This window comes from Phodopus roborovskii, unplaced genomic scaffold (assembly GCF_943737965.1).
Source record: "Phodopus roborovskii unplaced genomic scaffold, PHOROB, whole genome shotgun sequence".
NCBI lineage: Eukaryota > Metazoa > Chordata > Mammalia > Rodentia > Cricetidae > Phodopus > Phodopus roborovskii.
Window position 1 is genome coordinate 12,041,657 of NW_026126588.1, and position 15,072 is coordinate 12,056,728.

The window sequence follows — 15,072 nt, forward strand, 5'->3', positions numbered from 1 at the left end:
AAAGTAACAGCTTGCCTTGGTAGATGAGTGTCTAGAAATATGTTAAGCTCTGTTAATTAACTGGAGAACATTACTTTCTCCCTTTTGGAAGCCATTGTTTGCTAGCCTTCCATTCTTGCTACTGTGGTACCTGAATTTAAGTACCTCAGGTAAATGATGGGGACTCAGACTGAGAAGTAACTGACATTTTTAGCTGCAGATCCAAGTCCACCTGTTCTGCATCTGGGGGACTTTCAGGTGTCAGGGGTTTATATACAGTAATATGCAAGTTGGAAATTATGGCACACATTGCAGAGAATGACTTGAAGTAAAGTTAGGTGGGAAGGTAGAAAACAGGTTGGACTAAATTTTAAGATACATGTTTCAGACAGGTGTGGGCTGGCATATGCCTGCAATCCCTATATTTGGTAGGCTGGAACTGTAGTCTTGTGAGTTCAAGGGCAGCCGGAGCTACATAGTAAGACTCTGAAAAACACAAAATAAAATAATGTTTCAGAGAATACCATAAAAGATGGGTCAGACAGATCGAATTTTGGTAGTACTTTATTTACTACCATAAAAACGCCTCTTTTGACTTTTCAAAAATAAGAATATATTGTCCATGAAATCAGTTAATTCGTCTAAGTGGTCAGCTTTCTGACCATCTCTTGGGACACTTGCTTGTTTGTATAATTTTGTGGTGCTGTGGCTAAGATTCGGGGCCTCTTCTTGGTAAGCAAGTGCTCTGCCATTGAACCATGCACTTAGCCCAGAATGAAATATTTAAAGGACCCCGCCTTGGTCTTTCCTCCCAAGGAGATTTATTGTGCCAAAAGTCTTAAATACTAAGTTCTTTGTAAGCATCTAATGAACATTTATAATAAAATGCAATCTCTGCCATCATCTGCCTTCATATAAGCATATGTTTTTTCACTGAGCATATATGTAAATGGAACAGTGTTTTCTCTTCCTGGACACCCAGTCCCAAATAATCACACAGAAGCTTAATATTAATTACAAGCGTTTGGCCTATTGCTCAGGCTTATTGCTAACTAGCTCCTATTTTTAAATGAATCCGTTTCTATTCATCTGTATGGTGCCAAGTGGCTCATGGCGCTACCATGCTCTGGCTGCTGGCTGGCATCTACCCCTTCTCCCTGTATCTCCGCTTGGGTATTCCACCTGGCTATATACGGCCTTGCTCTAAGCAGCTTTTATTATCAACTACTGAGAGCAACATATATTCACAGTGTACATAAGGGTTATCCCACAGCGCGTATGTTTAGAAGAATTTTTAAATCAAAAATTTTTTTTTCTGTTTTGGTTTTTTGGAGACAGGGTTTCTCTGTGTAGCTTTGAAGCCTGTCCTGGCACTCACTTGGTAGCCCAGGCTGGCCTCGAACTTACTAAGATCCGCCTGCCTCTGCCTCCCGAGTGCTGGCATTAAAGGCGTGTGCCAGCACCACCTGGCTTTAAATTGATTTTAATGTGTACAGATTGATTCTTTTTGCCAAATATACCTATGTTGATGCATAGATACTCACATATGTCTCTAAATCCTCTTTGTCTCCTGTTCGTGCAGTTCAAACCAGATGTGGTGGTCTTTCATAGTTTAGTTTAAGCTTCCAAGAATTTCATAGAAGTGAAACAGAATGACAGCTTCGCCACAGCACAGTGTTATATGTTTTTTATTTATGTTATTTGTTTCCATGTGAACACATGCCATGAGTGTACAAGCCCGCTGGGAACCAGAGGAAGCCTTTGTATCCCTGGAGCAGAAGTTACAGGTGCTGGGAGCCATCCAGTATGGGTGCCGGGAGCCGTCCTCTGACGGCACAGGAGCACGCTTAACCACCAGGCCATCTCTCTCCATCCCTTCCAGGTGCAGGGTTCTGTGATCGGCCATGTTCTTCATTTTGTTCATTCACTCTGCTTTACTGCTGAGTAGCAATCTGACGTGCCCATGTCACAGCTAACTTTGCTTATTTCCTTTTTTTAGACTAAACCTTTGTGCAAGCATGGCGTTCATTGGTTTTTCTTGGATAAATTCCTTACAGTAGAGATTTTTCGATTAATATTATTTAATGCCCAACTTTGTAAGAAACTGTCCAAGTTTTTGGTTTTGTTTTTCCCATCAGTGATTACACTGGTTTTATTCATGTAATAGTGAGATCTTAGTGTTCCATGTCCCTTTCCTCTTACATAGTTTTTTTGAGAGTTGCTCTACTAAGGAATGCAGCAGTTTGTGCTTCCCCCCCCCCCCATTTATCAACTGGTTAATGATAATTGCTTTATGTGGTTATAGATCTATAAAATGTATATATAAATGTATCTATCGAAAATGTCCCATTTTCTAAATCAGAGTTTTCCTCTTAAATACCTGTCTTAATTAATACATTACACTTACTCGTGGTGACATCTCAGAACATACTACAATGTGTAATCATTATGCTGGATTTTTCTACTGTTTTATAAGTTCATCAAGCGTTCTATGTCAAGAATTTTATCAAATAGATTCATTGCTGATATCTTTTCCCAATTTTTTCATCTTAACACTATTGTACAAATACTTCTTGTATTTTATTGAAACCCAATTTATTTATTTTCTACTTTGGGCTATGTCCCCAGAACTCTTTGTCTCTCTTAAGGTAGTTTTCTCCTACAGTGTCTTGTAGAATTTCTATAGTCTAACCCCAAGCTCACACTTGTGGTCAGTGTTGAGTTAATTCTGTGACTTAAGTTCATTTTTATACTGGTACCCATCTGTTTCAGCGTAGGTTGCTAAGAAATTATTCTTCCCTCCTTGGACTTGAGCAGCCCTGTCACTCTCTTGGGATATCTGTCCCGAGTGTCTGAGCTCTGTCCCACTGATCTGTATGTCCTTGTGCTGAAGCCTTGTTAATGGAACTTTATAGTCAGTCATTAAGTCAGGCAGAGATTCCTCCCCTTTCATCTTCCTTTCTCACAGTTATTTGACATTTCCATCTAGATTTTAGAATAAAGTCATAATTCTGTAAAACACCTATTGAAATGTCCATTAGGGCTATTCTGAATTTACGAGATCTGAAAGTAATTTGTGGAGAAGTGATGTTTTAGCATTACTGGATTTTCTAGCTTGTGAACTACTTATTTATATTTCTCTGTCAGTGCTTGTTATGTTTACTGTACTATCTTTAAAATAACTTGAAAATGCTTCCACTTCTTTTTTATATCCTGTTGAAAAATTGTCATTGATTTTTAATTTTCAATATCTGTTACTCATTTGTAAAATTTAAGAATTTACCTTTTGTCTTGCACCTCGACAGGCCTGTCAGTTCTAATAACTTTATTGTAGATTCCTTAGACGATTTTTGTTCTTAGTTGTGTTACCTACTCAAAGACAGCTTTACTTGTTCACTTTTAATGTAAGGACTGTGGTTTGGAGAAGTGTCCCCAGCAGATAATTATTAGAGGCTTATTGTCCAAGTCTGACACTTCTGGGAGACTATGGATCCTTTCAAAACTTCATAGGAGTCCTTCCATCAGGACTGTGCCTTCTGGGGAGAGAAGCACTCAGTACTGTCAGCTCCTGGCAGCTGTGAGGTGAACAGTTTGCTCCATTGTGTGTCTGTGATACAGTGCCTTGAGTCTAGCTGACCAGGAACCAAAAACTCTTACTAAAATAAACCATTCTTCCTTAGAAGTTTATTATGTCAAGTGTTATCATGGTGATAGATGATAGACTAAAACAATGATGGACTGAAAGATTTCCAGATGCTCGTTTCCCCTTTTCCAATTTTCCTTTCTGAGACCTCTAGCAGAGTCAACTTGACATATCCTTTATATGAATATATTGTTCCTGAATAGTGCTGAATTCTTACCAATATTCTGTTCCTTAGCTAGAAATCAGGCAGGAATGTCTGAAGGAAATCCCTGGGGGATACACTGATATTTCAAACAATTTAGCATGTATGTAAGGAGAGAAACACCACTTTTTTTTTTAATGAGATATGAAAGTCATTATCACTTCAGTATTTATCAATAGTTGATGTAATTCAGAAAAGGAAAACTGCCTTTTGCTTAGTGTTTTTAAACATTATGATGCATCTAGGTCAGCCTTGTTGATGAAGGTCTAGATAGATTGGTTCACACATCTGCGCTGCTCAGTATGTGCTGAAATTGACTTTAAAAGTTTTCAATGCTTTACTTACTTATTTAATTATTCATCTTGAGATAGGTGCTCACTATATAGTCCTGGCTGGCACTGCACTCATTATGTAGACCAGTCTGTCCTTGAACTCTTAGGAATCAGCCTGCCTCTCTCTCCTGAGTTCTAGGATTATATGCATGAGCTGTCATGCTCAAATTATGTTCTAGCTCAAAGTTTGGTACTAGCCTTGCCTTTTTTACTCTATTCTCGGGTCCATTTGTTTTATTCATAAGATACATACATATTCTGAAATTAAGAGATATTCTTTGTTCCCCCCCTCAAAAAAATATTGCTTTTTTTTTTTCCTTCCATAAAGGTGCTTGTTGATCTTGTGATTTCGTTTATCCATCCTCTCCCCAGGATATGTAAATCACATCTCAGGCTTTGCAGTTAGTTAGTCCTGTGTTCCATCCTTGCTGTGTACCTCTGTAGCCATGTTACCGCTTGTTCCTCTGTCTTTCTGAGCCTGTTTTCTCTGTCTTATATGGGAAATAAATGAAGTAATTTATTTCATAAACCCATCGTTTCTGATGCTCTTGCTACAGTTGTATATACAAGCTTTTCTACTGTTAAAATACAACAGTGGGACTAAAGGTGATTCTTCTGTTACTGGACAAATTGTAAAAGTAAGCACTTATAATTCAAATAAGTTAGAGGCTCCTTTAGTTAGAATATATGTATATGTAGTAGTAACAAAACGTTTTTCTAGGCATATGGCCTAATGTTCAACGATACTTAGATAAATTCTTCTGTAAAAACAAAACAAACAAACAAACAGTCATGCTTAAAGCTCTAACAGAATCACTGGCCTGAGTAATCTATTTGTTTAAATGTAATTTGAGGTTCTTGTTATTTCTGTTCAGCGTTACAATATTACCAGTGGCATCACATATTTTTAATCTCTAGTTGTAATTGCTTTCTATACTTTAAAATTTACTATTTTAAGTTTATATCCAATGACCTTAACACATTCATCATTTTGTACAACCATCACCACAGTTATCTCCCTCATCCTGTTTCTCAAACAAAACACCCTGCCCAAGAAAAAATTGTTCTATTTCTTGATGACTACTGTTCTAGTTCTTCTCTCTTAGAGTTTGCCTATTCTAGACAAATAAAATGAAGAGTAGAAGAAATGCATACAGCTGCCAATAATTGGACATTGTTAATAATGTATGAGTAATATCAACAAATGTAGACGACCTGACTCACCATTAGAACAATTATCAAATTCTTGCCACAAAGCAAGATCCAACTATATTGCTGTTTAAAAGAGATACACTTAAAACAGCAACTCAAAGATTAAAAACAAGGAGGTATTTAAAGACCAGACAAGAATAAACTATAGAAAACAAACAGTGATCTTGATGTATGGGAATCAGAGTCAATAAAATATATTAAATGGGGAAAACAAAACAAAACAAAACACTGTTTCAGTAAGCAGGATGATGCTTTGATGACTTTTTCCCAGGGACTGGTACTGTCTCACCTTCAGTGCAAAGGGGACTTTATAGATGTGAGTTAGATTATAACCCAAAAGACAGAGCGTATCGGGACCTTCGGGATGGTCTCAGTCTAACAACTTGAAACTTAAACTCAGCATGTTTTTGACAAGAGACGGAAAGATACCATACAAATGACATTGACTTGCTGTGTATCATTAGTTAGAGAAATGATACAGTAAAGAGGTGAAAGCATCAGCCCTACTACCTCGGGGAATGAATGTGAAGTGTTTCCCTCCCATGATCTCCAAAATGGGCCATGGCTCTGTTGGCAACTTGTTTTTGGCCTTGTGAGATTTGAAGGCATGAGGCAGATGAGAGCCACATCTTGCCTAGATGTACAACCCACAGTTGCTAACAGGAAAAACAATGAATTGGGTGTTACTGGTTTTACCAACAGAGTTTAAAAAAAAAATTACTATAGCTGAAATGGAAAATGAACAATTTTTTAATCTGAAAAGTTCCAGGTATAATGAAAAATGTAACAGTTATGGATATTTGTTGTGAAACTCAAAACAACCATGTTTTATGAAGCATGGAATTCTTCATGGAAGAATTCAAGAAGCAGACTGAAACATAATGATAGGTGATTATGACGTATGTGCATGTAAAAGTTCTTTATGTAAACATTGAAAAGGAATATGGAGGAGGGGCTGGAGAGATGATTTAAAGTTAAAAGTTAAAAATCTACTCTTGCAGAAGAGCCTGGTTTGTTTCCCAGCACCCACAGGACAGCTCATAACAATCTCTAACTGGGACTGGAGAATCCCAGGAAATCTGACATGGCCTTCTGGGTACTGCATGTACATTGTGTATAGTCATACATGCAGGCAAAACACACATACATACATACATGGAGAGGACCCAAATATAATCACTATATTTCTTAGAACTTTACATCTAGATATATAGGGAATATGCCTTTTCTCCATTTACATGTGAAAAACAATTTATCATGTTAATTGGGTCATAGGGAAAAAGTGCCAGTAAATTATATAAAGTAGATATAGTACATACGTTACTCTACATAGTTTATTGAAACTAGAAATTTAAGCAAAATCAATAAACAAAGGCCCCTTTCACTTGAAAATTAACCTTGTAGTCAGCACCTCTTGAGTGAGTGAACAGCAGAAATAAAACCAACTATAGAATTTCTAAAACTTAATGATGTAGGCTGAGCAGCCCCAATCCAGATGTTGCAGGTCTCCTATTAGCACTCTGTGGTCTCAGAATGTTTCAGATTTTGTAAGATTTGTGCTACTTTTGCATTAAGGATGCTCAGTGCTAAACTTTATATAATTATGCCTGGAAAACGTAAAATCTGGAATACTCCCGCCCCACACATTTGATAAAGAGTACTCAGCTCTAGTGTAGAAATGTACCAACAGGATTGGGCCCTTTCTGGAGACTTGGGAGAAAACACTTGTCTTTCATTCCGGTTGTTGAGCTAATGCTGTTTCTTGAGGTTGTAGGGCTGATGCTTCATGTCTTTGTACTAGAAAATAAACAGTGATCAGAAAAATACATAGCCCCAAGCACAGTTAACAGTAAATTTGGAAGGGAAAAAGTAACTCCAACACAACATTTTAAGCTACCAAGAAGCTAACAAAAGATAAGAGACATCTAAGAAAATAAAGGCAAGAGCAAAGGAGAAAAGACAAGTCAATTAGTGGCTCCTGTCCAGAGTATTTGTTTATAATAGACCATCCCTGACTGATTCCATGAAAAGGAACTAGAACTGCTCAGGCAATCGCCCAATTATGGATCTGTGCCTAGGAGAGCCAGTGATAGCTGAGAACAGCTTCTTGTTCCAGACAGCAAGGAGAAATGCTCAGAGAACAGTCAAGGTATACTGAGAGGAGCCAGCTTTTAGGGGTATGCCACCGTGTCAATGTATGACCATTTAGGTAGAGTATATTGGTATTAACAGTATACACAGAAGCATTAATGATAATAGCACCATGAATGAAATACAAATCTGAGTCCGAACTGATGTGAGTAAGGAAGTCAAATAAAATAAAGGTCATTAAACATCGAGATTTAGAAAAAGCCCAGCACTGCTAGAAAGAAAGCAGCATCTGGTGAGTAATCTGCTGTTTCTGGGGAGAGGCACTGAGAGGTACTGAAATGAAGGCAAAAAAATGCTGAGTGTAATTTTGCCTATTCTCAAGTATGACACCACAAAACTTATCAGTTACATAAGGGGAAATGGTGCCTTTGCAATGGAGGAACCTCATTAGAGGTGGGACAAATAGACTTGGCTGTCCCCCTGATATGATGTATTCAAAGGACCGTAACATTTCTCTGCCATTTCAAGGAAGGAAGGAAGAGAGGGAGGGAGGGAGGGAGGGAGGGAGGGAGGGAAGATGGGAGGGAGGACAAAAAAAGATGCTCATGAGAAATAGAGCATTTAAACTTGAAAGACATTCTATAAAATAATTGCCCTGGTCTCAAAATGTCGAGGTTAGAGAGAAAAAAGTAATTAGGACCTGATCCAAACTGAAGGTTACTAAAATGACATGAGCAGCGTGAGATTCTTGGTTGCATTTTAGACTAGAGAAGATTGCTTTTCTATAAATGACATGAGACTCGTTTCAAATGTGGCTAAGGCCATATCAGTATTAATTTCCTGATTTTTTTTATAGTTGAATTGTGATTATGTTAAAAACATTACTGCTTTTTAGATACAGGGATTACAAAGCATTTTATCATCACTAATCTTCAAACTGTTCCATATGTACAGCAAAAATAATAGAGCAAGGTAAGCTGCCACCCTTAGAGAATTGGGTTGAAGGATATACTGGGATTCTTTGTACTGTCTTTGAACATGACTGAGATGAAAATAAGAAAGTGTGTGTGTGTCCTACTGGATATGTCTTCCTCCTCTGTGTTATCTTTATCTTTACCAACTCTCTTTCTTCCAGCTATACAAAAGTCTCTTTCATTAGCGTGACAGTGCACTAAATAAATTGCTTCTCATAGATAACAAGGAAAAATATCTACCGTCAAGACCTAAGTGATGCTGCTTTGAAACAGTACACATGGTGGAGCTGAAGGCTTTTTATCTTTCAGCATTTAAACTAGTATTAATGAGGCCACATATACTATGTAAATATAATTCTGTTTATACAATCATAGTTCCCATTGGTATGTCCTGTCAAGACTGGACAATGAAAACCATGGGATTTCCTTTGATCTGTGAGGAAAGCCTTGGTGACTGATAAATATAGTAAATATAGTATCAATTAGAGAGGTCTGGGACCATTGGACCTCCAGAGTGCCTACTGCTCACTCTATATGGTTGCTAGAGAGAACAAGGTTTAGTTACCATTCATTTCAAACCTTTCGAATGAATTGACTTGGCATTATGTGGGTTAATAAGCACCTTTAAACACACCTGGTGTTAAGAGACTAATAAAGACCTTATATTTGAAATCACGGTAGCATACTCAATCAGTTTTCCTGCACTACAGTATAGTTCCTCAGTTTCCACACACTTGATACCTGATGTCAGTCACTTGCTTAGGAAAAGCCGACGATGTGTGTTATAGGGCAATCAGCAGTGCCAATTTCTACCCACACAAGGCCCACAAACCACAGCTTTTTCCCAAAATTGTGACTGTGTGCATGCCATGCCTGCAGAGGCCAGAAGATGCTATTGTGTCCTCTGAAGCTGGAGTTATGGGCTCCTGGGATTTGAACCTGGGTCTTCTGGAAGAGCAGCCAGTGTGTGAGCCACCTACACAGGGCTGTCAACGACGGAGGACTGTCTACACTAAGGAGAGGGACTGGAGCCTCGGGCAGATGTGGACCTTGTTGGCTATGTTTTGTTTTTAGCTGAGCTTTGTTCTTAAATTTAAACGTTACTTTTTAAAGTGGTGTCTCCTTCTGCTACTAAACACTATACCTGTACTGTATTGAGGCCGCACTTCAGTTTCTCGTATTTTCCATTTCTATTACCTCCCTTTTAAAAAGCTTAATCTCTCTGTCTCTCTGGCACTGTCTTTCTGTCTTCTTTCTATTTTCCCCTTCAAAATTTCAGTTCACTTTTAATACCATTTGTATCTCTATTGGTATTGCTTATTTGCTGAAACATCATCTTAAGGTATTGATTTTAATTTTTTAAAGCCTTTACTCAAATTTTACGTTTTGTCTCTTAATTTCAAAGTCTGAGTTTTCCAAAATGCTTATTAATTATTTTATCTTCTCTGTGTTTACCATCTTCTCTTGGTTTGGTTTTATCCATGATTCTGTGTATTAACTGTCCTATCCTTGGTTTCTTTAGTTATCTTTGATAGCTCTTTTTTTTTTTTTTTAAGTAATTCTTATGAATTAATTCCACAAAGTTCATTCTTTGCTGTGTGCTCAGTCTGGCTCCTATCAATTAGTGTGTTGATTAATAGAGAGATTTTCTTCAATTCTTGCAACCGGTGAGCATCTCTGTGTGTGGGTGCGATGCCCACAGCGTAGCTTCAGCCCTTACTTCCTTCATGTGCAGTCTCAAGCAGGAAGGATTTGGGCCTTCTTGGATCCTGAGAGTGTGCAAAGCCTTTAGCATGCACAGCTCCTTCTAGATTGCAGGGAAAGGACGAGAACCTCAGACCCCCAACAGACGTCTCATTGCCCAGACCTTCTCTTTAAAGCTTTTTGGTTAGTATATTTTTGTACATTAGCCCTTGAGGCCATGCAGTTCATAGATTTCTTGTCACTGTTTGCTGTCAACACTCCTACTCAAAGGCTTTTAGCACCGTGTGAACACCAATCCAGGTCAAGTAGGGACCACTTTATAAGTAGTTTTCTCGAGAACCACCAGGCAGGTTAAGTGATGGCATTTTTCTGGGAACAATCTTCATCCTGCTTCTGTGTTGTTTCCTCCAGACTGCTGCCCCGTGGGCTGTGTTACCTCAGACTGCTGGCCCCTGCGGCTGTTTTCAGAATGACCCTAGCATTAGAGTGGGAGGTTAGGAGCTAGGACAAGTTCAAGTTTGCTGTGCCCTACCCAGGCTCAGCCACGTTATCATGAATTCCTGGCCACAAATTGCTGTCTGCTTCTGGCTACTGGCTACAGTGTGGAAAAGGCTGATCCCGACCACTTGTGCTAGCTCCTTTCCTGCTTTTGTGGAGAATAAATGCATCACAGCTTCTCACTCCACTACTTTTACCAGCAACACCTGCACAGCTTCCTTTCCATTTGGAAATCGGCATCTTGGCTAAAGCATAATCTGTGGCTTCTAGGTCAATTCAATATTCTCTTCTCTGACGAGATATTTAATTGCTAATTTAACTTCTTGTATACATGCAGGTTAGAGGATCATAAAGTCCTTAGATTCTGTTTATTCTGTAATCTTAAGTAGCAAATTAAATAGTCTAACTCATATTTAGGCTGGTAAGACAGCTAAGGATTTTTTTTTTTTTTAATTTAATAGTTTTGCCAAAATGTAACAAAAGGGAATCTTTATATCATCAAGGTCTGCAATTTCTGTGCCATGTTCCAGGACCTCTAATCGAAAGCTGGCAGTTATACAAGTCATTTCTCATTAACAGTTAGGAAGAGTTATGCCTTCTTCCCAGTTATCTTCCGTATTATGTAGGCAGCACGCATTGGTGTCTGAATCTGGACTGAAGGAAGATACATGTTCTTTATGCCCTTTATAGTGAACATTTGGTACCACAAAGGAACTGTTTCAGAGTTCCCTGTCAGTAAAACCCCTTTTAAATAGGAGTTCTCAGTGGAGCCCTGCCATAGGAGATAGGTCCATAGAGTGTTGCCCACTTTCCAGAGATCCTCTTGACCCTCTCTTTGGCTGTCCTTCCTTCTCATTAAACCCCAAGGACACTCTGTCTGAACTGGAGAATTCACAAAAAGCAGCCTTAACCTTTCTCGAATTATTATCTCATAAGCTCATCCTGATATGGCAGATAGAATAATATGTTCGTATTTACTTCTTTTATCCCTTCAGCATTCTGAAGTGCACTTGAGTGTCATGTGAAATGAAATTTCTCATTCATCTGTTTCTGTCCATTCTAAAGGAAAAGGCAAACAGATCTAGCCTGAATGGAACAGCCTTTCTCTCTCTGGGGCCTTGCCAGTGCTTTATCCTGGCTCAGGTGTGCCTCGAACTGGAATGGAACTGGCAGAGGGAAAGAGGGAGAGAGAGATTTTGCTGCCAGAGAATCATCTCTTTTCCGTCCTGAAAGTTATCTGGAAACTGACTTTCTTTTATGTCCATTCCTAAAATGAAGTTCATATTATAGGGATGAGAGTTACAATACTTGATATGTTTGCCACAGAAACATTAGACAGCTCCTCCAGCTGGTGCTGTTTTGGAAGAAATTTCACTTACATAGACCTCTCTGGCTTGAGGTCTGTTTAACACGGTGTGTGTATGCAGGTTTGAGTGAGTTATCTTTCTCATTAATGTACTTTACAGTAATAGAATAAAATGTTTTGATAAAACCAAAGTTTTCTTTCCTTGTTAGTCAAGACATTTTAAAAAGTTTTGCCTCTTTGCATACACGTTATTGACCAAATAGTCTTATGGTGGAAATTTTGATACAAATGCTGAGATTATATACTAAGTTAAATTGTACCTTGCATTAGACCATTGCTATGTGCTAGCCACTTATGTCAGCTTAATGATTTTATGCTTGCAATATCAATGTTTAGAACTGTATTATAATGAATGTATTTTTCATTTTAGATAATTTGGGGAATCTTTTTCATCTTAGTTGCGCTGCTGTTTGTAATTTCTCTCTTCCTGTCAAAGTAAGTACAGTAGACTTATTTTCTAAAGCACCTAGACAAATTCTTAGCAGACATTTTGGGGCTGAATTCCATCAGTGTAGCCTATTCTATTTGAAGTGCTATAACCCAGAGAATTGCTAAAAAGTCTTGGAAGAGACAGTATTTCCTTTTTACTTATTGACAGTTTCTGTGAGACATTTAAACAAAGTTTAATTTGTTTTCTGTGGTTCAATGGAAATGGCATGCTTAAGTTATGATGCTGTTCTTTCTAGCTGGGCTGGAAATGTGATGGTGTAATGTAAATTCATTCTTCACCATGTTTTGTTTTAGTTTAGATAAAGCGCTTCATTCAGCTGGAATAGATTCTGGTTTCATCATCTTTGGAACGAACCTGAGTAATCCACTGAACATGCTTTTGCCTTTGTTACAAACAGTAAGTAACATGTCAGTCAGCTTACACTCCAGCAAACACTGTGTCATTCTGTCCCATTAAATTCATTATTGTTCAGACTTAACAAAAGTCAGACATGCGTTGGAGCTCTGCACTAATTTTCTATTTGCAAATGCTTCCTAAATTGACATTGGTTTATCTGTGTCTTAGCAGACTTCTGATAATGGGGTGCTTAATACTACCAAAGGTGAATTCTTCCAAGCACTATTTGGTTTTTAATTTTTAATTAAGTACTTTATTACATATATAAAAATACAACATAATGATTTCATGATTTTTTTCCCTCTTAGGATGTTGCTTAGATTTTAGGAAAATAATTCACTTTTTGTGGTATTCTCATATTAGCCTACTCTGAAAGAGGGTTAATATTTTAATTATCAAATGTAAGTTATTGTTTCCAGCTATTTTGTTTTAACTTCTAGAGCTTTCATAGGTTGGCTGTTAAACTTGCTTTCCATCTTTTTCAGGTGTTCCCTCTTGATTATATTCTTATAACAATTATTATTATGTACTTTATTTTTACTTCGATGGCAGGAATTCGAAATATTGGCATATGGTTCTTTTGGATTAGAGTAAGTATATGCTATCTTCTAGCCTTTATATTCATTACTTTGTGCATTATTTCCATTGTGGCAATTTATCCTTTGTTACCTTGTGTGTTATTTGGGAAAGAGTCTTTGTAGCCTAGATTGGCCTCAAGTCTGTAATTTTCCTGCTTTTATCATCTTTGTGCTAGGATGATAGCATGTATCACCACAACCTGCTCTTCTATTTAGATATATTATGTATACATTGATAGTAAAAGTGATAGAAATACTAACGTTATGTTTCATGTTAACTAAAAGTACTTTTTCTGTAGAGTAGGAGGTCTTCAGTATGAATTTAGTACACACGCTCTCACACACACACATACACGCACATACATACACACACACACACACACTCTTCTAGCAATGTTTAAAAGCATTTTTAGTAGTAGTTATTAGGGACTGCTCTGGAATTCTAAGGGACAGGGATAAGTACAAATAAACACTATCTGCTGCAGTTGAGAAACCTTACTCTAGAAGGTATGTTGTTTGTCTTGGCATTTGATTACATGGACATACAGCGCACACAGTTGATACACTAAAGTGCAAAGCTTTTCTTCCCTGTTAGGTGTCAGAGATGGCTACTACTAGCCTCCTTATTTATGACTTCCCCATATGTACATCTAGCCAACCAAATAGGCGAAATTAGACTGACTTTTTCCCTTTCATTATTCCCTGAGCAACATAACTATTGACGCCACACTTAGTTACAAGCAACCTAGACATGATTTAGAGTACAGGAGAGTCTGCATAGGCTACCTTTCACACAATGGAATTGAGTATATGCAGATTTTGGTGTCATAGCGAACCTTAGACCCTCCATCCCCAAAGACAATGGTGAATATTGCTTATTTTCTTATATTCATCCTGATATGGTTTTGAATTGTAAATTGATGCTAAATCAGGTAGGCATTACTTCTAGATATGAATAAAAGAAAACCTAGTAAATATGCATTTGAACTGAAGAAAAACTTGTTTCTATAGGAGGAAATGCTTTAGTGGTTAAAGTATGGGTTGTGTTGAGGTTGTGATCCTTTATTTGCTCATTAGGAATATTTTATCATGTGACCACTTGTGGGCATAAGGGAATCTGGGAAATGCACATTTTTTAAGGGACTGTATTGTCATCTCATCTCATTCTGTTAAGCCTGTAATATGCTGTAATCTGGTAAAATCATAGGAAGAGTACAGAGGAGCTCACCATTAAAATGGAATGAATCATATAATTCCTAAATTACCATTAACACTTTAATTCCCCTTGAGCACAGATAAAAATATCACATCTATAATCAGATTATCATAAATTATCAAAAGCCGATTCTAAAAGAGTATACTATGAGGTTAACTGTTTTTTAGACATCATCTCATCTGTTCTCATATGTAACACCAGAACTATAAAACTGTAAACATGTTCCTGATACTTATGCTTTAAATTCATGCTCTGAATTTGTAGCTTGAACAGAATGTCGTTCTTAGTTCTATAAACAAGCTTTAAATTCTACAGAGGAAGCTTGAAACCTTGCCTGGAAGCCAGTAATGTGTAAGCTCATGGTATGATGTGCCACTAATGAATTGTCTTATTATTTTCTGAAATATTTTAAAAAGACCCCTTGAACACA

General features: G+C 37.6%; 1 protein-coding gene across 1 annotated transcript in view; it reads left to right on the forward strand.

Moving 5' to 3' along the window:
* The window catches only part of Lmbrd1 (LMBR1 domain containing 1), a 70,468-nt gene that overhangs the window by 44,192 nt on the left and 11,204 nt on the right, over nt 1–15,072 (forward strand). Inside the window, exons 10-12 of the mRNA XM_051204258.1 lie at nt 12,372–12,436; nt 12,746–12,848; nt 13,334–13,438. Of these exons, the coding sequence (XP_051060215.1) occupies nt 12,372–12,436; nt 12,746–12,848; nt 13,334–13,438 (273 nt within the window). The remainder of the gene's footprint in view (nt 1–12,371; nt 12,437–12,745; nt 12,849–13,333; nt 13,439–15,072) is intronic.